Source organism: Pseudorasbora parva, chromosome 21, assembly GCF_024679245.1.
Source record: "Pseudorasbora parva isolate DD20220531a chromosome 21, ASM2467924v1, whole genome shotgun sequence".
NCBI lineage: Eukaryota > Metazoa > Chordata > Actinopteri > Cypriniformes > Gobionidae > Pseudorasbora > Pseudorasbora parva.
This window is the reverse complement of record NC_090192.1, coordinates 23,382,665-23,409,328: the sequence shown is the minus strand read 5'-3', so window position 1 is coordinate 23,409,328 and position 26,664 is coordinate 23,382,665. Positions and strand designations below refer to the sequence as shown.

General features: G+C 38.1%; 2 protein-coding genes across 3 annotated transcripts in view; one reads left to right on the top strand and one right to left on the bottom strand.

The window, feature by feature from the left end:
• waca (WW domain containing adaptor with coiled-coil a) overlaps nt 1–15,070 on the bottom strand; it is a 53,453-nt gene extending 38,383 nt beyond the window's left edge. The window contains exons 1-4 of the mRNA XM_067429410.1: nt 14,831–15,070; nt 14,617–14,650; nt 13,683–13,866; nt 2,455–2,546 (exon numbers count right to left, since the gene is read on the bottom strand). Coding sequence (XP_067285511.1) covers nt 2,455–2,546; nt 13,683–13,866; nt 14,617–14,650; nt 14,831–14,871 — 351 coding nt within the window. The 5' untranslated portion in view covers nt 14,872–15,070. The remainder of the gene's footprint in view (nt 1–2,454; nt 2,547–13,682; nt 13,867–14,616; nt 14,651–14,830) is intronic.
• A 3,497-nt stretch (nt 15,071–18,567) lies between these two features.
• Nucleotides 18,568–26,664, top strand: part of mpp7a (MAGUK p55 scaffold protein 7a) — a 170,927-nt gene continuing 162,830 nt past the window's right edge. For both annotated transcript variants that reach the window (XM_067429567.1, XM_067429566.1), the window contains exon 1: nt 18,568–18,771. The gene's annotated coding sequence lies outside the window, so the exon portion shown is untranslated. The remainder of the gene's footprint in view (nt 18,772–26,664) is intronic.

Sequence of the window (26,664 nt, the reverse complement as noted above, 5' to 3'; positions counted from 1 at the left end):
TAACAGATTCAATCACAAATGCATTAACAGTCTGACAGTGATAAACAGGACTCAGGCCACAGCCTGTATGGAAAAATAAATTGTTAACTTAAATGTTTGAAACTGCAGGTTATCAACTTAATCGATATGAAGTGCCACTATGCAATCATCACAGCTTTCAGTTTGTCTGCCGCATCAGATGTCGGCGCCGTCCTCTCCAGCAGCTGGAATTTGTTTACGGACGCCATAGCAACTTTCAACTGCCACCAGGACTTATACGGTTTTGTAAAAGCTTTTTATTTGTTGTAAAGTGTAATCATCATCTCAGAAAAAATAAATTCTAATGTCAGGCGCAGTTGAAGTAGTTGATTGTTTGCTTACATGGATAAGTTTAGGGACAGTGTCATTATGCCAACATTACCTTCATAATGTCAATGGGGTTACAAAATAAAAAGTTTATCCCTCAGAAAAATTTACTTTCCTCTCGTCAACATGCTTGGTGTATGTGAGCGCGGCGTGCGCTCTTCAGTGGTGAAGGGGAGCGCTGTGTATGTGATGTAAGGACGCACACTCAAAAGAAATCTGGTCAGGTAGTGTCCGGTTTCGTTTGATCGATTCATGAAAAGGTTTATCCCACCCATCTCAAAACGATTACAATTTCATTCAGTTTGGGCATTTTTTATTACGATTCAGGTGTTTATATGGAACATTTTCATTCAGATTGGACTTTTAGACCGATTACAGTGCTCCATGTAAACACACCCAACTGTAAAAAAAAAAAATTGCGCTACATGGCACTTTAAAAACCAGATGGTTTATTTATAGTTGGATTACGGATTTCGCGTCATGTTCGACTGCATATTCGAATATCAAATAAAAAGGTGACCTATTTCTGATTAATATAGATTTATTTGTTGCAGTTTTTTTTATACAGTTATATTGTAAAATAAATACCTTTTTCAGTTTGCGGTGTTAGATGTGTGGCTGAATTTTAAGTTCTTTTTCTCTTAAGAAAAATAAATAGTATTACTGTCAAATGCATGTCAGATAAAAAAATACTGTAACAATTACAGTAGTACACTGTACACTATTTTTTTTATTAAAGGATAAGTCTGAAGCACACCATTAAATAATTCTGGCAATTTATACAGGGCTAGTAGTATATACAGCTGTATAAGAGACACAAACAGGTATCGGATCAGTACTCGGAGAAGAAAAAAAAAGAAAAAACGGATCATCTTTAATGGCCTTCCTTGCATAACAATGATTAACACTGTTCATTTCATTGCGCACTAAACTTAGTCTCTGTCCTTGAAAGAAACCCCAATTAAGTAGTACATATTTCAAACCATGAAAAAAATTCACCTCTGTATGCCTCCCGACAGCTAGTTCTCGCCTTCAACATAATTACAAGGTTTAATACAAAACATAAAATCTTGGGAAAGGTAATTGAGCAGATGAAGAGGGTTTGATGAATGAGGTCATAAAGTAGATGGCACATCTCACCATCTTCAGAGTTTGGAGGAGATTTTACGCAGCATATCGAAAGTGGCCCCATAACATAGAATGAAAGACCATTTTAAACCAACAGAGGTACAAGGACAGAGATAAAATATCTATACCAGTTCAATACTAAAGGATTTAAATTGTATGCTGGCTCACCAAACAATCTTGGAATCATAAAAAGAGCTTATGACTCAAATATTAGATCCATTCATCAAGTGTGTTGAAATGAACTTTTTCACAAAACAACCCCTAAATATTACTATGGCTTGGCAGTCTATTTTTAGACTTCAGACAATTTGGCTTCATCAGTGACCATACAATTTACAATTTAAATAAAATATTTAAAAAATAAAAAATGTTCAATGTATATTGCAATTTTGACCAAGTTTCAAAACCTTGATGAATGATGTAATGCTGAAGGCAGCAAAAGCACTGAATCTCTTTTTCTACTCTGGTAAAAGTATGCTGTGCTTTGCATCTCCCAGAAGAGCTCATATTATCTACAGAAAGGGGACAGATGGTCTGTACACAGGAGGTTTGCCACATAACCAGACAACACATTTAACAGCAATGCCGAATTTATGCCAGAGATCATTTTGTTAGATCCAAATAATGGCCCATAAAATAACATACCACATATCAGAAGTCTGAAATATTTTAGCAGATCTGCCAGGATAAATGTTTTCTATTTTGACTTCATTGGTACAAAATTAATGTATCGTAATTGCCAATTCTATTAAGACAGCTATTCAACATGATTTATGCTAAACTAATAGCACAAATGGCAATTAGGGCATTATAAAATGGTTGGATTTATTCAATAAACATTTATTTTATAACAGGATAATTGCGCCAAAAAGATAAAGGGTTACTGTTGTATATAGAAAAGTATATGAACATGTGTGCGCTGATCTCTGCCTCTTTTCAAAATGCAGACAAGTTAGAAGACATTGTGACAGTGGTACTTACCGTGTCTGAAGATTTGTTGGGATTTGAATGAGAGTTGGAGCTGTGCAGAGAGCTGTGGTTATGGGAGTTCTCTTGAGGGGATATACTGGTCCCTAAAATAAAAAATAAATAAAAAATCTGTAATCATATGACAAATCATTAAGTAGGGATGCACCAATAAGACTTTTTGGGGCCAATGCCGATTTTAACTAACAATTATTGGCCAATTACGATACATGTCACTTGCCCACTTATTTAAAATTGTCATTAAAACAAAACAAAAAATTAAATCAGCAAAGTAAAAAAAAAAAAAAAAAACTTAGTAGCTTATAGCCTACTAGCTAGTTGATTGCTGCATTATCAAAATTTGTAATGAACACAGACTGGATCCATTTAACACTCAGCATGAACAAGATTTATATAACATATTCAACAAAGACAACAGAACAAGATACATAGGAAATAAGTGCTTTTATAGTAGGTTTAAAATGTTAAATAACTGCATATTCTTCATTATATAATTTAAACTTATTACATTGAAACGTAGCTATATTGTACAACATTAATCCTGTCACAATTACTTTGTTAAGCTGAACTTTTTTGATGGGTTGCTGTGAATACGTTTATGTTTTAACGATAGATTTTGTCGAATTAAATGGTAAAATGCTCATGAAATGACTGGAGATGCATTCATGTCCTCATACATGATACAGAGGCTGAAAAACACAGCGAGTTTCAGTGTGTGTGAGGTAAATTAAACTGTCATTCAGTCAAAAAGAGACACAGAAACATGCAGATTTCATATTTGAATTCTTTTTCTATATTTCTTAATATTCACAGGCACTAGTATAGATCACAATTAGATTTAAGTGTACTGACCTACGTTTTATTTATTCATCAAAACTTTTTACAAATTCTGGTGACATTCCACTATGCAGTAAATTCAAGTTATGATAAATTAATCCTTATGAAAGTTATAAAAGTTATTTAGTCAAGAGTAGTGAGCAAATTTTTTTTTGTTGGTCTTCTGTTGTTTGATTTACATTAAAATGCAAACCAATACAAATTGGAGCCTTCAAGCAGTGAGGGTGATTTTGTGGTCCTATCTCTTCTTAAAGAGAAAAAGGAAATATGTTAGGTCCTCCAATCCTGAAATTGTGTAGAGAGTTCCATCTCCTTATCAAGGAGCTGTGGGATTATCCCGAGGGATTCAAAGTTTACTTCAGGATGTTGTGAACCAATTGATCCTGAACAGAGACATCTGGCAGCATGTCTAAGGTATGGACACCCATACCTTATGGGATATTTTTAATACATTTAAAAAACACTAGTCTCTGAACAAATAATGACACACTTAGTTTAACACAGAAAGAATAAAGCAGTTACTTTTTGCCCAATATTCTTTGAATTGTCAGTCTGTTAATTAACTTACATCATTGTATTTCGTGTATCTGAATAATCTATGCCATGGTATCATCGCTCAGTATGTTGTATGTGTGTCCTTTACATTTCATTTGAAGAAGACATGATGAAATGAGCCCATACATGCTGCTAGTTCATGTTTAGAGCCACTAGAGTATATGAAATGGGTCCATAAAAAAAATAAAAAACTTACACGCACTCCCTCCGCTCTGCATCTGATCTATATGGTGAGCGTTGTTAATCTCATCGCAACTCTCCACACAGAAACCGCTCATGCGCGCGCAGCGTGAAGTTTAAATTCTCCACTGCAATCAAGAGCCGAATCTGAAATCACTCTCTAAAACCATTATTTGAAGGGGCAGCTATTTGTAGTGGTGTCCTTGACCATAGTGGACGTTATTTAGTGCACTTATTCAATCTCACATTGCACCGCTATAATGAGTGTACAGTCGATGTACACACAATAACGGCTGTCTGACTTCACGTACTCGTTTTCATTCACACCTTCAAGCAAAAACAATATAAGTGGATAACTTAGGGAATAGTGAAAGATGCTTCAGTGGGCGATTCCGGATTCAGCCTTGCGATTTCAGCTGTGCTCTCACAACAGTGAAAAGGAACCTCTCTTAAACAGTTGCGTTGCGCCACGTTCTGAACACTGTTTAAAGCGACATATACGGTATTGCGATATCATCAAAATTCATAACAAAAATAAATACCGGTTATGGGAAAAACACAGAAAATGTTACTTTTTAGATGACAGCCGAAAGTTTCATTCAAGAATTGACGAGAAGTGTGCATTGATTTTAAAGGGGTGGTTGCATTCGATTTCACTTTTTTAACTTTAGTTAGTGTGTAATGTTGCTGCTTGAGCCTAAACACTATCTGCAAAGTTAAAGCGCTAAAGTTCAATGCAAACGGACATATTGTCTTTAAAAATTATGGCAGTTTATTGCCTACAAAAACAGCCGGTTTGGACTACAACAAGCTTCTTTTCCGGGTTGGTGACATCATAAACCCTTGCTATTAACATAAACACTGCCCCCCAGTTCAGTTCCTGCTGATTACAATGTTTAGCCATATGTGCTGCACATTTCAAAGAAGACAGCTTCAAGAATCTTCACGAGTTCAATAATGGATTTGCTCAAAGGATCATACTAAAAGATGAAGCAGTTCCCATCTTAAAGGCAGAAGCTGCTGTTTATGGGCCTAAACCTGTAAGTACATGTCTTTTAAATGTATAGTTTTTGTGTCATCAAGACCAACGCGGTTTGGCTATGCTAGGCAGTTAACTAAATTCTTTCATACTTCTACAAACAGCTACAAACACCAACAAATTTATATATAATCACACCCGTGAACATTGTTTATTTATTTATTTTTGACGTTTCTGTAATTAGTGTACAACGCTTGTTGTGTTTGACCATATGCTATTTCAGCTACAGTCTTGCAAAACACGTGTTTCATTTGGCCAGTGCTAGTAGATGCACGGTTAGGTTTTGTAATGGGCTCATTATTTTTTTGCGAAACATATTTGGTTATGCATATATTCTACAATAACAAAAATTGGTATGACAATATTGACACCATTATTTACACCGTAGATGTGACTTCTGCCCGTAATGTAAGGGGCGTGGCGTTTCTGGACAACTTATGCTTGACACTTCAGCCAATAAAAATACATGAAACTATATTTGGCCATCTAACCAATCTAAGACCATTGCGTTTTTCGGAGGGTTGGGCTTCATAGAAACAGGAAGCAAACAAGCCGTTCAAAGGACAGTGGAGACAGTGGTGTGGAATAAAGGTCAAATATAAGAAAAATTCGGCATTTAAAAAAAAAAGTATTAAGACATGTTATACTGCGCCCCATAAACACAACCAAGCCTTAAAAAACACCACAGAACCACCCCTTTAATTACCACATGCAGCTGGTTAAAACTCACCTAGAACATTCTACTATGATCTTCATAACTAGCTTCACAGACAACATCCCATAATTCATTGCTTTTTCCACCAACCGCAAAAAAATCAAGCATCTATATCAATGACTTATAGCGCTTGAGCTTTTTATGGCTGAATGATGCAGAGACAAACACTTCTAGGCCTTCCTATCACTTCCTGCTTACTTTGATTCATTAGTCCTTTCAGCTTGACCTGCACCAACTCGTTTGTACCGATATGAAAAACAAGCTCTCAAACACACATCTAGCAAGTATTCATGCAGTATGATTTCAATGCTAACAGAGATACAGAACATATACAACAGTCACACAGCAAAGCGATGAACAAATCAAATGATTTTTAATACTGATTTGTATACATGTTCTCATTACGAGTGTTAAAGCACTGTTTGGTAATCTAGTAAGGCCGTTCTTATAATACAACCACAATCGAAACATCTTCACACAATTTGAAGTAACAAACCAGTGAAATAGGAGCATTTTCAGACAAATTAAAAGTCTTCAGTGAGATTACTCATTCTGACAAAAAACTAATAATCAGTAGAGCTGAGAAGAGATGAAGAACAGCATAATGATTTTATAATACACCAGACTCAGACTCTTGACGATGCATCCGGCACACTCATAAATCAGTAACTACCGACAAAAGATTACTCATGGTAAACAAACACATACTGGGTTTAAACTGATGACCAATTCAATAAGCAGATAGAATCTGCAATAGCTTTTTGCCGTGACCCACAAACCATTGCTAGGCTACCTGATTACTGTAGGAGTAATTTGTCTTGGTGATCTATTACAGCACACGAGTACGCCAATAACAAATTCAGATAGAGTTAAATGTTTCATATACTAGGTAATTAACTCACTTCAGGTGGAAAAGTTAGCATTTCATGGTACAAGAAAGGTCAAGAAAGTCACACAGCAGTCATCACCTGCCAAACCCTTACTGGGAAATTTCAGCTGCAGGCTTAGGCCCCAATCAGGCCGGATGCGTTTTTCAGGTTTGACAAACTTTTTGCAGACGCATAAACAGATTTAAAGGGGTCATATAATGCCATTTTGTATAAGTTAATATGATTCTTTAGTGTCTAAATGAAAAGTTTGTAATATACTTTAATGAAAAAGTTCTCCTTAGTACTGTAAGAAAACACTAATTTTACCTGGTCAAAAACAGCCGTTGCCAGTAAACCATTTCAGTGCTTACGACTTTATACATAAAAGTCGTATGCATACATTTCTGTGGGGTGCTTTGACACTCGTGAAGTGTTGCCCTTGACAACAGCTGCTGTATATTTTGGAGAACGAATGGCAACGGGAGTCTCTGAGGACACAATTATGAATTCTATTGAGAACATCCTACATAGAAAGCATGCTGATGTTTAATTTGCCCTGTAAACTTTAACCGCATTCATCATGAAGCGTGCACACGTTTTAAATGTTACTCTCACTACTTCTGGAGGTGCAGCAGGAACACGAATAGTTGGTATCGATTTTTTTTCAGGTGGAGCTTCTTAGCCAAACCTGCTTTATACTGACCCTCGTTTATAAAGCAGTCTGGTGAGAAAGGCTGCTCCTTCACGCGAAGCAGACATGAAAGAATTGACATTGATCGGGGGGAATATTCCCCTTTGAAAACAAAACTCAACCACTGCGTCTTCAGCGGTTTGGATTTAGGAACATTAAATTGACTGCTGTGTTCGTTATTACTCCCAAGAACAGAACACCACAATCGCTTAGACACCATTCTGCTTCAGCGTATCAACAATGGCAGACTATGATGAGCTAGCGCAGGGCGGGTCTGAGTTGAAACGCTGCTTGTCAATCAACAGTAGTGGGAGGGGTGTTCGACCATGTGACATCACATGGTCGAACGGCTTGATGAGAAATGGGAGAAATCATATAAGGAATTTTTTTTTTAAAACACTGGATTATCATCCTTATAGGATGGTTGTGTACAGGCCAACACACATTTCCATACAATCAACTTGTAAAAGTGCATGTACCATTACATGAAGCCTTTAAACACCTTTAAAAAGGCGCTTCTCATTACAAAAGCACGTTATGTCTGATACCCCTTTTCCACCAAGGCAGTGCTGGTGCTAAATCGGAGCCAGAGCCTAGTTTCAAATCGGTTCTTTGTGTTTCCACAGCCAAAGCACCAGCTCCGAGCCAGGAAAAGTGGTTCTTAAGTAACACCAAAACATTGCTGGGCTAGAAGTAAGAACCGCTTGCGTCACCGGCTGGGGGCGGCGTTACCGTGATCAACAAGACGAACACAAACCTGTGACCGCCATTTTTTCAATAGCAGCTAATCAAGCTAACAGCTGCTGGATTGTAATCTCCGTCTATACAAATCATGGAGACCTGCACAAATGCGTTGGATTTGCGGCGTTTTAATGCTGATGTAGGATCATTAAGCCATGAGCCACTGAGGGAAGGCTTGTTCGAGATGCATCGGCGCGCGCTGTGCAGACTGATTGCGTATAACATCAAAGTAGAGCGAGCGCCAACGACCCCTTATGCTTTTGAATCGCTCGCGCAGTATTTGGATATCATATGTGGGTTGGTCTGCGCAGCGTCAATGCATTAGATAGAACACGCCTGGAAATTGTGTGTGTGTGTGTGTGTGTGTGTGTGTGTGTTTCCCGCTGCCTCGCTAGCAGTAGAGTCCTGCAACGGGTCGGGTACCCGCGGGCATAAAAGTGGCTAAAACAGGTGGATTGTGACATAAATTATAAAATACACGGGCGGGGTGTGGGCGGATAATTAATTCCGTGCGAGCGGGTAGAAGCGCGGATGAAAAATATGTGCAATATTTTTCTGTGCTGTGGCGAGGCGGAGGAGCGAGCGAGACCGGGGCGTGATGGCGAATGAGTGTCACCTGTGAGCCACACCGGTCTCAAATCCTCTCACGAGGGAGCTCGGCGGCATATAAGGACGAGAGATAACCAGACCTGGGTTTGACGTTGAGTTGTGTTTGTTTTATTATGTGTGTGCGTGGCAGATGTCCGTGAGGGGCCGCGTTACTTTCGCTTTGTTTGGTTAAGTCTTTTAAATGTTCGCCGGTTCTCGAAAAACGATCAAAACGATCCGGTCGTCCTTCTTCCCCCCCAAACATACTGTATTACAATTTCTATGTCCAATTTACCATTACACATACACGCAACAACTATTTGCCATTTGATCCATCACGTCACCACCACTGTGACTTTTGTTGATGCCACTCGTAGCCCAGATGGAGCGAGCGTTGCAGGATAAGCAATGGATGAAGTAAAAGTAAAGTTGGTGAGTGAAGTATATAAAATTGTTGACAACGAGTCTATAAAGGCACTTTAGCCTGTTTCTTTAGCCCATTCATGATGCTGTTGATGTTGAGAGAAGTGCAATATTAAAAAAAATAAAGCATTTTAATTGAAATGATTTTAGCGTGTGTCATTTATTGCGGGCAGGGATCGGGTAACGGGCAAATATTAACGGGTCTGGGATGGACCCGTGCAGGACTCTGGTATGACGTAAGACCTGGCTCTGTTGTGGCTCTTAGCATGTGGAAAAGAAAACGGTTCTTAGAAGGCTCTCAAGTCGAACCAACTTAGAACTGACACTATCACTGGCTCCGAACTAGCACCCGGTTCATTCTGGTGGAAAAGGGGTATGATTGGGGCCTTAGACTGCAGACATCCCTTAAGGTACTGCCAGTTTTCACTGCCTCAAAGAATATGATTTATCCATCTGTATCAAGCTAGCTGTGTTTAACGTGAATTTTAGCTACAAATGCAGTTATACTATGGCCCATTGGCATGATTTGTACTCGTGATAGAGCAGTAGTGGAGCACTCTCAGAGCAAGTGAAAATCATGACATGGCGACTTTTACAAATCCGCTCCTCGCTCCATTCCAAATCACGCCGCACTACTCCTCACTCCGCTCGCATAATCTGATCTATAGACACTCCTTAATGTTATCAAAGATCACCTTTAGAAGATATACAGATTAAATCTGATCCTGTACTACAAAGATTTCCATCCAATCAGATGTTTAGAATGACAGGGTTTTTCCTACATTCAAATTTTTTTGGCGGCTGCAAGAGGGGTTAGTAAGAATTAGTTTTAATAATCCACAGTATTTTCATGTATTTATTTTGACCATTTATATTGATAATGTGTAGTAAATTACCAAAACAACGCAAGTTGTTGATAGCCAATAGTTTTATTAAATTGTATATGGTAGAGAATTAGACTATTTGTTATTACATTTTTAATGCTACTTTTTAATAATCGTTGTCAAAATAATTAATCGGTAAACCATGCAAACTGTGTAAAAACGAGGAACTAAAAAAACAAACATCAAGACATCATATGTAATGAGATATCAAAATAAGATGAGGTCAGGATCTAATTCAGCAAAATGAAAAAAATTGCATTTATTTTACATTTATTGTCAGTATTGGGCTCACAGTTCATACGAGTAGGTACTTTTACTGTTGGTGTGTGTGTGTGTGTGTGTGTGGGTATATGCGTGTGTGGATGACCATGTCTGGTCAGCCACCACCGAAGACCATTTCTGACCCAGGAAAAACCCTGAATGAGACTGTGGCTTCATCTGAAACAGCATACTTCCCTACTATATAGCAGGCGAAAAAAAGTATGTGACAAAAGTAGTATGCCTGAATTCAACAGCAGTCGTAATTACTTATTCAAAAGCACCTACTCAAGAGAGTATGCGATTTCAGAGGAAGCTCTTCTCTACCCTAAATAACACCTGTAGTTGATAATCACGCAATAAATCTTTTAACTAAAGTCTTATACAATTCAGAAAAAAAAGAGCACTCATGTCGCAGTCTCACCCAAACTTCCTGTGACCAAGAAATAAATCAACACAAAACTTCACCTGTCAAGCCATTTCATGAGGTCTAGAACCACTGCTTTTTTTTTCTGTCAGAAGCAACTATTCAACATGTATACGCACGTACACACACACACACACACACACACAAAACTTTGGAGCGGTAGAACAAGTTGACAACTATTTCCATTAGCCTACATGCGCACATGGAATCAAGGAAATACACTTTAGTAATTCAAGTCTGTGCTGTGAAGTTCAGCTAGAATGTTTTTTTTTTTATGAAGAGTATTGGTTAGAAAAAAGGGTACACAGACTTGTATGTTTTAAGAGTCAATGTGATGGTTCTGGATGGTTCTTTAGGCCTATGACAAAAGTTCTAGGTTTTGATCAAATTCCTCAGAATGCAATAATGTGGTCAATAAAGAAATGTATTTAAAACAGGTCAAAGTGAGAAGTGGTAGGTAATTCAAACTCTCTTAACTTCCATCAATACTTCATATTCCCCTAAAACTCCATTTCATTCACTAAGACTGGGTTTAAAATACTGTTCTCTCATTTAATCGATATTTCTTTTAACAAACCAATATCGTTTAATATTTGCTAAGAACTGTCATCATCAGTTGTTGCATGAATAAAACACTAATTATCATTTGTACAGCACCTACCTTCCAATTGTCTCAAGTTTTGCAATTTGTTACTTTTCATAAGAAACAAATCAGCTTTCTGTCAATTTAATCACAAAGATCTAATAATAAATGCAAATAAAAATGATGACGCTCTTTAATTTCATGGGAGAAAACATAATTTCTCATGTAATCATGTTTCAACTGCAGAAAGACATCTATAAAATGGTTTGTGAACATGTCACAATGCTGCATTTACCTCAGGAAAGTGAGGTAAAATGGCCATAGCTCCTTAGTTAGAAGAGAGGGGAAAAGAGCACTAGAGAAAAAAAAAACTATACTACATTATATATTCATATTTTTACCTGTTAGTGAGGTCAGTGTTGAGATTTATTTAGACATACATTTATCAGGAAAACTAACTGACAGCCTCCGCTTACATGATCATATTTCAACAACGAATTGGAGTAATAACTAAAAGATACACGGGGCAACTTTGAGTAATGTAGCCATCAACAGGCAACCCGGTGAGACAAGGCATACCACCATTCTAAAGTATCCAGAAAGAAATTTGTTACCAATTCTCAACAGGAAAGTGCCCAAGCAACATCACTCTGCAAAATTGCCCTTTGTATCATCACCTTAAGGCAGAGATGATACAAGGGCACAATTTTTTTTTTTTTTGCAGGGTCGGAGCTGAACTCTACAGGACCAGAGTTTGCCACCCCGGCCTTAAATCTATGTTCACACTGTCTAAGCAAATCCAATTATCTGTGCATCTGATTGCAATCTGATCTAGATTATTGACCATCCACACCATGTATCGCAACTGTTCTGATTCAATTTGTGTTTCGTGGCGCTCTTTCGTTTTCTAGAGTATCTGCATTGGTTTATGGCATTGCATTAGTAGGTAAACGCAAAAAACAGCAGAAGCAACCTGAAGGGGTTTGCAATACAGAGGTTGTCTTATTTACAACATGACAAGGTGTAGCTGAAAGCAATGTCGCACACTATCAGTTCGTGCAAAAAATCGGACACTTTTTTATTAGCAATGTTTCGGTCTCATGACCTTCATTAGGCATATATATAATACTCAAAATCAATTACATTTAAAAAGGTAACATAACCAATCATTGCAGAGAAGCATTAATTAGTGAATCTTCTCACCAGCAGGTGCGAGATGGTAATTGTGTACTAATCTTAATATAAATAGCAATTGAATTTATTCATTTGGGCTTTTAATCCATTTTGTCAACTTTACCCTTTAATATTATAGCAATGGACCAACTGAGTGGTTTCCCTAATATCATGACCCAAGCTTCACTACAGCTTGATGTAATTGTGTGTATGACATACACAATGTCACAGCTATGTTGGCTGATTGTTTGTATTATTCTATATTTTCCCTTTTCCATTGTTGCACTGAGATTCTTCGGAATGAAAAGTGCATTATAAATAAAATATATTATTATTATACAGCACAATATGACAGGTCCACTTTAACAAAATGCAAGACTTGACCTATGTAGCAGATCTGGTAAATATGAATCACAGATGTAAAGCTTTTACACTACCAATATTCATAAGATGTAGCACTAACAATAATGAAAACATCCAACGGCGCACAGCCAGGCAGCAAATTAAGTAGATTTATCTTTTTTGTCCATGGCTGAAAGCGTAATACGCATGCACATCATCACCATTTCACAAATTTGTGTTTTTGTTTTGTTTATACAGAGACGTTAACGGTATAGTTTTCAAAAACTTGCACTTTGAAACCAGTTTTCAGGCCAACAAAATGACATTGTCATCTAAATAAACGGCCAAAACAAAGTACAAAGTTTCAGTTTTTAGTTGAAAACGGTGCTAAGTAAACTGCCCCTCACCATCTAAAAGACGGAAGTCAATGGTCACCAAAACTGTTTGGTTTCCAATATTTTTCTGAATATCTTCTGTGCTCTACAGATGAAAGAAAATTGTCCATGCATGGTGCGCGATGAGAGAGTATTTCATGACAGAATTACTATCATAAATGTGTCAAAAATAAGTCATGCTGATTTTTCATTTCAAGCAACTGAACAAGTGAAAGGAATTCTGCATTTCATTAGTGATATGAAACCAAGCCTTCTCCTGTCAGAAATGGCATCATTCATAAAGTAGGGCTGCAGGGTGCTTGTAAACAATTGAAACAGGTGCCACTTCAGGAAGTGTGATTTCATTTAATGTCTGTTTACTACAAAGACATCAATCTGTTCAACTTAAACACAAGATGTTTGTTTAGTGTTTACAACAGTTACACACATTATAATGTACAAGATAGATCTAGGCACCTGTATCAGCCTCAGATCTGTGCCTCTTTTTGAATTATCAATATGACTCACAGTCTCTCCTCTTACCTCCTTCTCTCTCTCTCCCCCGGTGTGGATGGATGGCTTTTGCTCTGCCATGGCCAGTGCTGTCCATGTGTTTATTTTCTGGACTGTCTGACCGCCGCAACATCTTGCACGGTGGAGTGGTGTCGTTGTCACGCATCTTCTCATGTCGGTGATCGGGGTGACTCTTGGATGAGTACTTAAGAGTCTGTCAAAACATGACATTCTACATTGAACTGCTGCACATTTACTCTCTGACATGCAAAGTACTCAAAAGCTGGTTTATAGCTGATCTACATTAGCTAGCTGATCTCCAGCTTGTCCAGAATGGACTACCAGTTACTGACCATCATCTAACATGTTCCAAAACACTACAACACTTCACGATGTGTTTGCATACCATTGCAAGACTGAACTGAGCACAAAACCCTATAAGCATCTGTCTCCCTGTATTACATAGCATTAAGCATCTCTTGATGTTCTACCCAATAATTACATTCGTTTTTAAAGGAATTTTTGTTGCATTCTATGTTGCACAACTATCAAGACGACTGTTTATAAACAACCTTGCACCCTTACATTCCTATTTAATGATACAGCGGTTTCTCTAAAGAAACATAATTTTGACGTTAAATTGATGATAATAAACGTTGTTATATTAGTAATTTAGAAGTAAATCGCTGTGGCATACAGGCCTGATGTAGCCGCTAGCAAGCTAATGTTAGCCTGTTAAAGTCGCGAGCGCCCTGAACGTTTAAAACGTAATAAATTCGACGGGCAGGCGACTTATGACAGCACAAATTTATGTTTGCAGTGCAGTGTAAATGTGTGTGCCGTTTTAAGCCGAACTCAGGAAGAATAAGGCACTTTTCGGGATGTTTTACGCACAGAGGCCTAAACTGCTTCAAAAGCCTGCACTAGATTTACCCCATTTTAATCTTATTTGTTTCAGATCTACCTGATAGGGCTGAGAATCCCTTCGGTCGGTGCACCTAAAAAACAAAACAAGAAAAAGAGACAGAGGAATAGTTAAAACCCGATCTTCACGAACAGTGGCAGAATTGCAACAGCTGAATCGGCTTCCTTAAGTTTCTACTTATTTTGGTTTGGCTAAAAATGGCGGATTGTCAAAGCGGAGAAGGAAAATCGGAGTATAAAACAGAGCTCTTTACCCATCGCCGAGTCTTGGTTGTTTCCTTGCATACATTACCATCAATGCCGTGTTAGTGTGTGTGAAGCAGATGTGAAAGATGGGCGACTTATTTTGCTTTTGGAGTGGGCTATCGACGACCCAATCGCGTATATTATTTTAACAGTTCTGGCTATTGGAGTCGCTCTTCGCCTCTGCTAGTCAGTAGAGCGCCCTCGGTCCATCTCCCACTCACACATACAACAAAACTCTGCCCCTATCTACAGAACAGCGAAGCTCAGCCTTCCTCACACACCTCAATCCGGGTTATTTCGAGGCACGCTTCGGCACGACTCGGCTACTCTCGGGTCATCTCGGCCACTGGTTGAACTGATCTTAACCGTGCATGAAGCAAGGATCTGCGTGGATTTTATCCGCATGAATAAAACGCGTAAAACCCCGAAGTGTTTCGCATACTAATAGCGAAATTTGTTTTATGAACCTAACTTCGAGCTTTACTGTAGCTGTTGAGGAATGCTGAGTCTCAGTGGCTGGAATTTAAACTCAATACTGAAATCTACTGGACATGTTGAGTCAATGCATATAGCGCCAATGAGACGAATGCAGAAATGTCCTGATGCAGTATGACTCACTAAAACAAGCGAGTCTGGGGAATTCTGGGAACAGATACATATGAGCGCACTTTTTGAATGACTATAACTACCAAATCACTATTTAAAATGATCTCTTCAGAGGTAGGCCTACAGCCTTCTCTTAAGTTGATATATTTTTATTTATTTAAAAGCATTAGTGGCAAACGGTTTGTTCATCTAACATGAAAAGTAGGCCTAACTAGGGTTAAACATATCAAATGTCTGCCAGCAGCAATTACAACTGCGAGTTTTCTATTGTGTCTCTGCAGGCTTTGCACATTTGGACTAGATTTTTGTCTGTGTTTCCATGCAAATTTTGTGCCAACTCTGCCAAATGAGATGGAGAGTGTGGTGCATGGACAGCAATTTACTGCTTATACAGAATTTCGTTTGCACATTATTCCAGATTTCAAACTCAAGTCAAGTCACATTTATTTGTATAGTGCTATAGATTGTTTCAAAGCAGCTTAACAGAAATAAACTAGAAAATTACACTGTTGCAAAACTCATTCATTAATAAATTCTATTCAGTTCATCATCAAACTGAATGGATATAAAGCTAATTTAATTATTCTATAAAGCAGCTCTTTGCAGGACAATATAGGCCTACTCATTATTCAGCTCAAGTAAGTTACATTTTTATTACATTTGGTTTAATGAAAGTGTCGATGTTGCAAAGTGAATCAGTTAAACTAAACATGAGCTCTACAGAAGCCTATAGGTTGTAGGCTATTGTATACAATACAACAATTATGAAACGATTTCAAAGGCAGCTCTACAGAAGACAATAGTGACAGCTCAATTCAGTTCTTTTGTTGTCATCCAATAGTGTCAGTGCTTTGGGTCATTGTTCTATTGTGCTTTTAAAGGGCAAAGATCTTAACTTGCAGATCGACCAGAAGATTTTAGGTTTTGTCTCATATTTGCTATATCAAGGCATGACTTACTGTTGACTTCTCACAGAATGTGTGCAACTCTCCCCATATGACATCAAAGGTCTTAGCCATTTTTATTTTGTCCAAAAACACATTTTTACATTTTCTTTTTATAATCAAGTTATAGTATAAATCTAACATATAGGCTTATAACTCTGTAGGCTTAAGCCTATAGTCCCAGACATAAATGCATATTTGAGCTGGTTTAACTGAAAGCAACATGCACTGACATTTCTTAAATTAAGTCAGTGCTATTGTTTTGTCTCAAGATGCACACCAGTAATGTTTTTTTCTTTTTTTCTTTTAAGGAGCGTTTATAAAAGCAACTTAAATGCTACAATTGAACTAAAGCCTGCTTAATCTAAGCCTTGTCTGTGATTCCGGGCCTTAGTGATTAACCAGAGGTGAATTTAAATGAACACATTGATAATGATTATTTTAACATTATAATTGTCATTTCATTTCTTTCTTTAACTTTTCACTCATTTTAACATTGTAAAGAGAATTATTTATATAGATCTGTGAATAAAAAATCCTATATGTTTTAATTTGACACTCCACCTGTGACTAGGCCTACTTTGATAGAGAAATTATGAATTAATTATGACAATTGTTACAAATAAGCTACACTAAACAAAGCTATACATTTCACAAGAAATATTAGACAAGCTTTTTGGACTCTGTAATGCTCAGAAAGAACCTTTTGATGTGACGTCCTCTTTTGTTTGTTTTATTCTAACAATGGAAGCAGGTGCATCAGCACACCAATTGTCTGTGTCCTTTCATATGAACTTCGGCTGCCTCTCTGCAGATACAGTTTCCAGAATCAGTTCACTCATTTTTTTACATGTACAACAGTGCAAAGGTACAAGTAAGTCACATCATCACTATAGCATTCTAAAATATTACCAATGAATCTTTAATTAGTTAAATTAAATTGGTCTAAATATTTGGTCCAAATAAGACATTATGAGTTATTATCAGCACATACCAAAACCCTCAGAAGAATCAATTATGCAAAATAAATGAAATCTTGAATGTAATACATGATTCAGAATATGTTTTCAGTGTTAGTTAACCAATATTAATAAATGGAACCTTACTGTAAAGTGTTAACAAAATTAATATATCCATAACCATATTTACCCCTCCCCCACTGTTTACACCATAAAACCACAAAAGTTTTACCAAGCTGTTGCTTCTTCTGCTTATTAGTAACCATGGTAAGTAACATGTGATGATTAGTAGCCTATTATAACTTTCAAGCTGATGTTTAATTATTACTTGTTTTATTTTATTTCAATATATTTTTATGGCTGAACCTAAATTATACTATGAAGGACAAGTAGAAATGATCAAACTTTAAATGTCCAAACTTTACTTTACTTAGCCTTCCTATAAGTGTCTTCAATCTCATATGTCGACCACGAGAGGGTGCTGTAATCTTAATGTAAACGTGTTGCATTAGTTTGTAAGTGTTGGGCCCTGTACGCACGTCAAAAGAAAATGATTTTCTTTCTTTCTTTCTTTCTTTCTTTCTTTCTTTCTTTCTTTCTTTCTTTCTTTCTTTCTTTCTTTCTTTCTTTCTTTCTTTCTAAAACTTAACATTGGCGATAACATTTTAAAAGTTATTTGTTCTTAACAGATTAACTAAACATTCTCCATTTTCTCGTTGAAACTGAACCAAGTTGAAGCCACGAGGCATTGTCTTATTTCAAACCTGTCAAACCAGTCTGCGTTATACATTTCCTCACTGAAGAAAACCACTGAGTGAGACAACAAGGACTAGCGTGTCGAGACGAATCAAGTCAAGTTACTAGAGATAAATAGGCGAGATATTCAAATAAAAAAAACTGGCGGTCATGTACGTGCTCTAGAACAGGAAAGACAGGTGTTCTGTCATCTGAACTATAAGGGAATAATTCCTCGTTAATTTGAGGAAATTACCCCTTACAAAATACTTTCTTCACAGCAACAATGAAACACGTCTCTTTATGATTTATTTACGTTTGCACACTCTCCCTGTAGACCTCTTATAATAACGCATCATTTTGTAGAGAATAAGGGCAGGTGTGGCATATGATTGATTATGTAACTGCGAATCAGATTTCAGGATTATACTTTGGTCCCGCCCTATTTTAGTGAACCGTCCAATCAAGAAATGGATTACTTCCGCCCGCCTTCCTCGTTGAACGCAGATTGTACGAGGCGTTTTGCCTGGAAAGAAAAACACTTTGGACGCAAAGACATACTCAAACCTGGGATATTTTAGTAAAAAGCTTCATTTTGTTACCTTTTTAAAGCAAAGTAAAAGCAACTTTTTTTTTCTCTGGAGGGACCGCCCAAGAAACCCAAGACATCTTGACTGGGCTTCCCAAATACAATACACAGCTCGAGTGAGTAATGACAACTTATTTATCTTTAGGCACCGCAGACTTTTACGACGTTATTTATATATAAGCATGACTACAAATATAAAATGTTTAGTTCTAGAGGTTGGTGTTAAAAGGAGTTTTTTTTAAAACTCGAGTATTGACTTGTTTTATTGTTTTTGTGTGTCCGGTTTTGCCCGAAACCAACGGTCGGGTGCACTTGACAGCGCGAGTTCTGTGTCAAGTGCACCCGACCGTTGAGCTTACATGGGACAGACAGAAACAATGAAACGAGCCCACTACCCTTCGGCTTTATTTCAACATAGTGTTGACGCGGAGCTTGACACTGACATCACCGGGTGGGTTCACCCCGTACGTGCAACAGGGCAAACTCATCACTCATCGTGAGTGCTCCACTGCTAGGGTTGGTCTGACAACAATCAGTGAATGTGTGTCAGATCGTTTTATTTAATTTCACCTAGTGCTGTTGCTTCTGAGTTTACAACCAGCCATGTGCTGTTCTCTGCTATTTCCACTAGAGCTAAAAGTGCTGCGTGTTGTTGTGAGGCATGTTAGATATAAGTTAGATAAACTATTATCAGTAACAATGTACAATAAGGTTTCATTTGTTACAATTAGGCTATAGTTAACTACATGAGTTAACATGAACATATGAATTTATTTATCTATTCATATATAGTAGCCTATATATGAATTAAGTAAATATGCACAAACAATTGCTATGTTCAGTTACAATTTATACTAAAATAGAAGTAAATGTCATATAGGTCAGGGGTTTTCAAACCGGGGTCCTGCAGAAGGTTATAAGGGGGTCCCCAGAAAATTTCTGGTGTACTGAACATAATAACTGTTTAACTTCTAAATGGTTCTCTCATTTCTTGCTGTAAACACATACTTGCCAGTATTGTTTGCTTTGTATCTTTTTAGTGAGTTTTTCTCAAAATACCCCTTTATCTTGCTCACTGGGGTTGTAAAGCGGTATTCTTAACACAGTGCGTAAGCGGTATGCTTGAATTTTTTGTGAAAGTTGCTAATACATATAATTTATAATTGAAAATGTTCTTCTTCAGGTTTATACATCCAACATTAAGTATAACAAATTTTAGCTTGGAAACAATGTTGCCTTTTTAATGTCACTATTTAGGAAGGTTCTTCATTTGGGGGTCCTTGGCACATAAAGTTTGAAAACCCTTGGTCTAGGTTGTGTGTTTTGCAATTCTTGATCATTGTGCAATGCATATCATATCTTGACCCTAGTTGATAAGGCCACGTGGACAATTGGTAAAACAGAGAAACAATGCAAAACATAATAAACTGTACTATGAATTTCTTGGCATGTTTGGCACAGTTTTTTCTGTGACTGCGAGCAAAGGTGATCTAGTGAAAACGGTCAAGTATTCAAGTAATGAAATGACCGAATGCACTCTAACCTTTGTTCAATAGGTAGTGAGAGGTTTCTCAGTCCTGCTGCCCTGTGGGAAACGCTGGAGACAGTGGTTTGTTTGAGACTTGCTATCTGCTGTGTCAGATATCACTGCTCAGAAGTGCCCTGTCTGCACTCCCACTGATTCCCCTCTTCTTGACCTCTTTACACACACTCTCACTCGTCGTCTCATAGTGTCAGTTGACAGGCTGATGTTACAGTCCATATCCTGATCGCTCCCACTTTTGACGGCTGTAACCTTTTAGAATGCAAGTAATTAAACACGAGAGGGAACGCAATGCCTTATGTGTGACTTTAGCTAAAGTCCTCAGAGGTCAGTTAGCGTAACTGTTTTCTGAGACTCTAATGCAAAGAATTCCCTACATCCCTTTGAATTCCGTGGGTAATGTGTACCGAAAGGAGGGAATGTGTTCTTTGGATGTCCTGCAGGATTAGTGAAATATGAAGGGCTGAAAATACACTTGAAGTGGAGAGGAAAAAAATCACTGGTGAGTTAAACTGAGTTGATGTGTGCATAGATCATTTCAGGTCATCGCCTGTTTTGAGCCTGGAACAAAGCTGATGTGTCTTGTAAACATGTACATGTACATGTAATCTAACATTGATAAGCAAACTGTGACATGTTTTTTAATACAAACATGCACTCAGAGAGTATTTGCATTTGGTCACTTAATGCACTTTTATTGCACAGCTATAATGACCATGTTTAAACATCCTCCAAGTCTGAGACAAAACGCAGCTCAGCCGAGTGTAAAGGCATCTGGCTGTTCAGGCTACATACATTAACTTTACTTCTCCTAAACAGAATTATGTCAGCAGCATAGAAGTGTAAGAACCACGATCCACACGTGAGCATAAGTGAGAAGAGACATTTAACAGAAGATTTTGCTCCATTTCATTGGCATCATGACAGACGTGGACTCCAGTATAGCAGAGGAATAGTGGATTGGATTTATTCTTTTTGCAGAGATTAATTTAAGTGGTCAACTATAAACGCACAACACACACTATCATATTACAATTCAATTGTTCAATTCACAGGAAGTGACCTCTTTATTGTTCTATACTGGGTGTATGCAAAAGAGCTGTTCTGTTCTGGGTGGGTGGGGTGGGGGTAGTAATCTAAACTGACAGTGGCAGAACAGGTGTCTAATGTGTGTGTTAGCTGGCTCAGTGTGTGGCCCAACGTTACTGGCATTCCTCTGCTGTTGTTTCTGTAGTGGTGAGGTCGACGTAGAGGAAGAGAAAGGTCTTGGAATGTGATGTGAGAGGTTTTGAGCTGCATTTAGCGTCTTTAAACAAAAGTTTATACATAGTTGTGGTCGAACGTTTTAATGCACCTTGAAGAATTTGTAAAATGTTAATTATTTGAGGGATCATACAGAATTATTTCTTTAGTACTCTCCTGAATAAGATAACATACATAAAATATGTTTACTAGTCCACAAGACAAATAGCTGAATTTATAAAAATTACCCTGTTCAAAGGTTTGCATACATGATGCTGTGCATTATTATCCATGGCTGTTTTTTCATCCCTTGTTTTTCCTGAGAAATTAAACTGCTGCAGTGTTCTTTAGAAAAAAACACACACGGGTACCCTACATGTTTTTTGTGTGTGTGAAAACGTTGGTTTTCCAGCACCTTTTTCTTATTTTAACCCTTTCCATCAGCTACTATATGTTTTTTGAGATCCATCTTTTCACACTGAAGGGATCTTACTCGACTATTAAGCTAATCTGTTTTTAAAGATAAAACTCTTTACATTCGATTTCCATGAAAACGCATCCCAGAGAACGATCTACTCTGTAACCATCTGTTAATTACCCCTAGGCTCATTTCTCACCGGAGTTGTCCTTTAAAGGGTTACTTCACCGCTTTTTCATATTAAACCATGTTATTCCCTTAACTAAAACGAGTTGATACATACCTCTCTCGTGCTCTTAATCTCTCTGACGCGTGGTGACGATCTGATAGCATTTATCTTAGCCCACTAAGCCCAGTTCATTCACTATGGAACCAAACAGAGATCAAGTTAGAAGGACCAAACACCTCCATCTTTTCCCTATTTAAATACAGTTACACCAATAGCTGAACGATCAAGTATGGTGACAAAATAAAACGATGTACTTCTCTAATCGGATTAAAAAGGAGAACTATAATGTATGGCGGAATAGCACTTCTGAGAGTACTTCGGCTCGGCGCAGTAAAAAGTCCTGGCCGAAAACATCTTTCCTCACACCTCCCCCTCACTCTCTCATTTCTGTCAATAGGGAGATGTGAGGGAGGATGTTTCGGCCGGGACTTTTTACTGCGCCGAGCCGAAGTACTCTCAGAAGTGCTATTCCGCCATACATTATAGTTCTCCTTTTTAATCCGATTAGAAAAGCGCCACGTTTTATTTTGTCACCATACTTGATCGCTCAACTATTGGCGTAACTGTATTTAAATAGGGAACACGTAGAGGTGTTTGGTAGTTCTAACTTGATCTCTGTTTGGTACCATAGTGAATGAACTGGGGTTAGTGGGCTAAGCTAAATGCTATCAGATCATCACCGCGCGTCAGAGAGATTGGCCCTCATTTATCAAAAGTGCGTACACCAAATTTCCAGCGTACACCTTGCGTACACCCAAACCCACGGTTACTTCGAGATTTATCAATATGGACGTTGGCGTACGGAACGCTCAAATCCTACGCCAGCTCAGGAGGTGGTGTACGCACGTTTGAGTTAGTGGGAAAATGTGCATAAAAGCAATTCCTAACACCACAAAACGCACTGACAAGATATGCTATATGACCCACTGTTAAAAACCACAACAACAACATTTAGTGTTTATTTTTGTGTAACATGAACGTCAATGTTTAATTTGTGTGACTTTACCAAAATGTTTGATCTGTAGGCATATGTATTCCTCCAGTCGCGAGCCTGTGCGCTTTATCTGACGTTTCACGCCCGCGCCTGGCCCAGCAGCTGCGCACGGACTGGGACTAAAATAATTCAGACTGACAAAATAATAAAAATGGCCTTCTTCTTTTAAATAATAATAAAATCAATAAAAACGGCATTTTCTTCTAAATAACAAGCGTCACTAAGAATAATAATAATAATAATAATAAGAAGAAGAAGAATCTTACAAATTGTCATGTAATTATTAATGTGAATGAATCTTACTCCACATCACATCATCATCACTATTGTACACCCCAATACATGCCGTGATACGAAATTAAATGCTAATTGTTTCAAAACGTGCTGTAAAATAATGCATTGTGATGGTCATTTTGTGAGCGCCTTTAATCCCACTCTTTAAACTCCCAAATAAAACAATTTCGGGTTTTTTTCCTCTTCCCTGGTGATGGTCTCGATGGGCGCGTCTCAATCATCTCAATAGTTTAGTAGTCAGGGCACTGATCAGGGAGTCAGCCCGTTGACTTATGTAATCAGCAGTGTTGGGAGTAACGCATTACAAAAGTAATACATTACAGTAACTTATTACTTTTTGCTGTAACGCAGTAGTGTAAGGCATTACTAATCAATTTTCAGTAATATTTTACTCGGTACATTTCCAGTAATGCTTGCGTTACCCCCCCCCCCCCCCCCCCCCAAAAAAAAAAAATACAATAAAACGAAAAAGGAAAAGGAAAAAAAAGGCGTGATACATTCACGCATGAAAAATGCAAGTTATTACCTGTTCGTGTTCATTCAATAGCCGCGTGTGGTGTCCAGGTTAGTAATTAAATACTAAATGACAGATATATTTTTGTATAGCGATTTACTTCATTTTCCTTCAATTCAGTACTTCAATTCATCTCCTTCTTGCTGGTGTACATTTGGATATTGTGTGACATAGTCCAGTGGAGGCGTACGTGTTTATTGCGGATTTTACAGAAGTGCCGCAGGGATGATTTCAGTCTATGTGCTCGCACTGGAAAAGTGGCTAAAGAAGGTTTAAAGGCTCTGTCGTTTCAAAGAATAGCACAACGGCGAGCGCGTCAAAGAACGGACGAGAGACGAGGCGCGCGCTGCTGAGCCAAACTATAGGTCTAATGCCTATAAACAACACTTGGGTGAAGATGACAGAATAAGACTACTGCACACCGTGACACCGTCATTTAGATTTTTTATAGTAATACAGTCATTTAGTTCAGTTAGAGAACAGGCCGTTTAAATAAAAACGGAAGCATGAACCGAACATGTGATCTTGAGCTGACAGATGATCGCGGAAGATTTGGTTTCAAAGTAAAATGTAAAAGCGCCTATTAAAGGTTTGTCATTGTGTTGTGTATTTCATTAAGAATAATAGGCTAATTTTAAACCGAAACTAAAAATCTGCTTGGCCGCACACAGAACGCGCATTTACTAACGAGCTGTCAATCACGGTGTGCGCGCACTGGCGCGTTTTCAGTTCATATGGAAGCTTAACTTTTATAAGAATTCTTTGAAAGCTCGCTTTGCATCCGCTCCCGTTAATGACCAAGCGGCCGTGCGATGTTCCTTTCGGTTAAATAGAATAGTGATTTAAAAGCCCAGATATCGGTGTTGTCATCACACATTGATTAACTGGGGGAAAATGTCCCCACCGTCTCATCCCTACTGTACATTCGCGAGATGGATGCGCATTGCTTAGTTTATCAGAGATAAGGACAAGAACGTAGGCTAGTCAAATGCAAATGCAGTCAAATACAACCTTTTTCTAAAACCAAAATAACTATGTCGCAACAATAAGAAAAGAACAAATGCGCATATTGTCATAACTTAGAGTTTACACAGTTCTGTTGTGTCTATGAACACAAGCTATTCCCAGATATTGCCAGATAATCACTTTACCTCTAAAATAATACTTATAACAGGGTTGGATCGTCATGATTTCTTGCATTGTCTTGAGCATTCACTTTTTTGCCAATTCTCTATTGTTAGCCTGGATGGCCCATGTCATTATGCTTCATCATATCGCCTTCTACTGGATGTAAAATGCTCTCTGCCTACATTTTAGAATGTTAAGAGCTACTTCTGAAGTTATTTTGGTGAAAGTAACTCAAAAGTAATACAGGAGTAATGTAACGCATTACAATTCTGAGACAGTAATATTGTAATGTAATGAATTACTTTTAAATAGCAGTAATAAGTAATCTATAATATATTACAGTTTGGAAGTAACTTGCACAACACTGCTAATCAGTGCCCTGACTAAGTGGACTAAAGAGATGATTGAGCGCGCCCGATCTCCACGTCTGAGAAGTTTCGTTTCTTTGCCGTCTTCTGTGTGTCCATGGCGTAAAATGAGGGCGTGCGGGAGGCGGAGACTTGAATATATAGGGGCGTGTTATTCTAATGACGATCGTTTTCAGCCGCGGGATTTATCAAGGGCAAGTATTGCGTACACCTGAATTGCAGAGGTGCGCACAGTTTCATAAATCAGGCGGTGAGAGGAGTGTAAGCATAATCTTACGCCAACATATACACCCGTTTCTACGCAAGATTGATAAATGAGGGCCATTAAGAGCACACACTGAGACGAGAGAGGTGTGTGTCAACTTGTTTAAGTTAAGGGAATAACATAGTTTAATATGAAAAGGCAGTGAAGTATCCCTTTAGCACGTGCAAATGATGAACTTTGGTGAGCATGCAGCACTGGCCCGATCCGGATAGTGACCTCGGTCTACTGTCTCAAGCTTCGTTCACATTGACCCCAGCCTATCGGACAGTCCTTATTGTCGAGCCTTGGGTCTCGCTCTGGATTTTGTTTTTTTTATTAAAGTATAAATATGAGCAGTGCGGTGGCTTCAGTTCCCCATCATTAACTGAGGGGGAAGTAAGTGAGCAGTTCAGTCGTTTAAAAGAATGCGGTGTGAAGGTCATACCCAGCAGAGCACTGTTAGCAGTAATACATTTGTCATCAATATATCTTGCAGCGTGTTAGAGCTCAGGTGTTCGTTTCAAAGAGCTCTGCTGCTTTTAGACTATACAGCAGCATCTGACTCAGTGGTTCAGTTTTGCTGACATGTACATTATTTCACAGATCTGCTGCGTATTTCCCATATGGCCAGCCTGTGTCTGTTATTCATTGTACACTACTTCGATAAGAAAATGTTGTGCTGCCATTGCTGTTTAATAGACATTTCAGATTTATCACTGCCAGCTCAAACTCACTTTGGGAAAAAGAAAATAGTGGCAGCATACATACAAAATTCACCTCTTGTAAAGTCATCAATAGGTCTTCACTTGATATATGTGCTCCTGTTCTGCAGACCAGTCATGTCTCTGCCTCTTCTGCACTTCCTGTGAAAGCTGACCCCAGGCAGGCTGTAAAGAAGGTGCTTCTTGAGACATGCAGGAGGCTCATACAACACATAGCTCATAAACTCTTGAAATGGAAAGCACTATGATGTAGAGATGCACTGCTTGCAAATTTCTTGGCAGATTTTCTATTATTAATTTTTTGTAAGTGTGA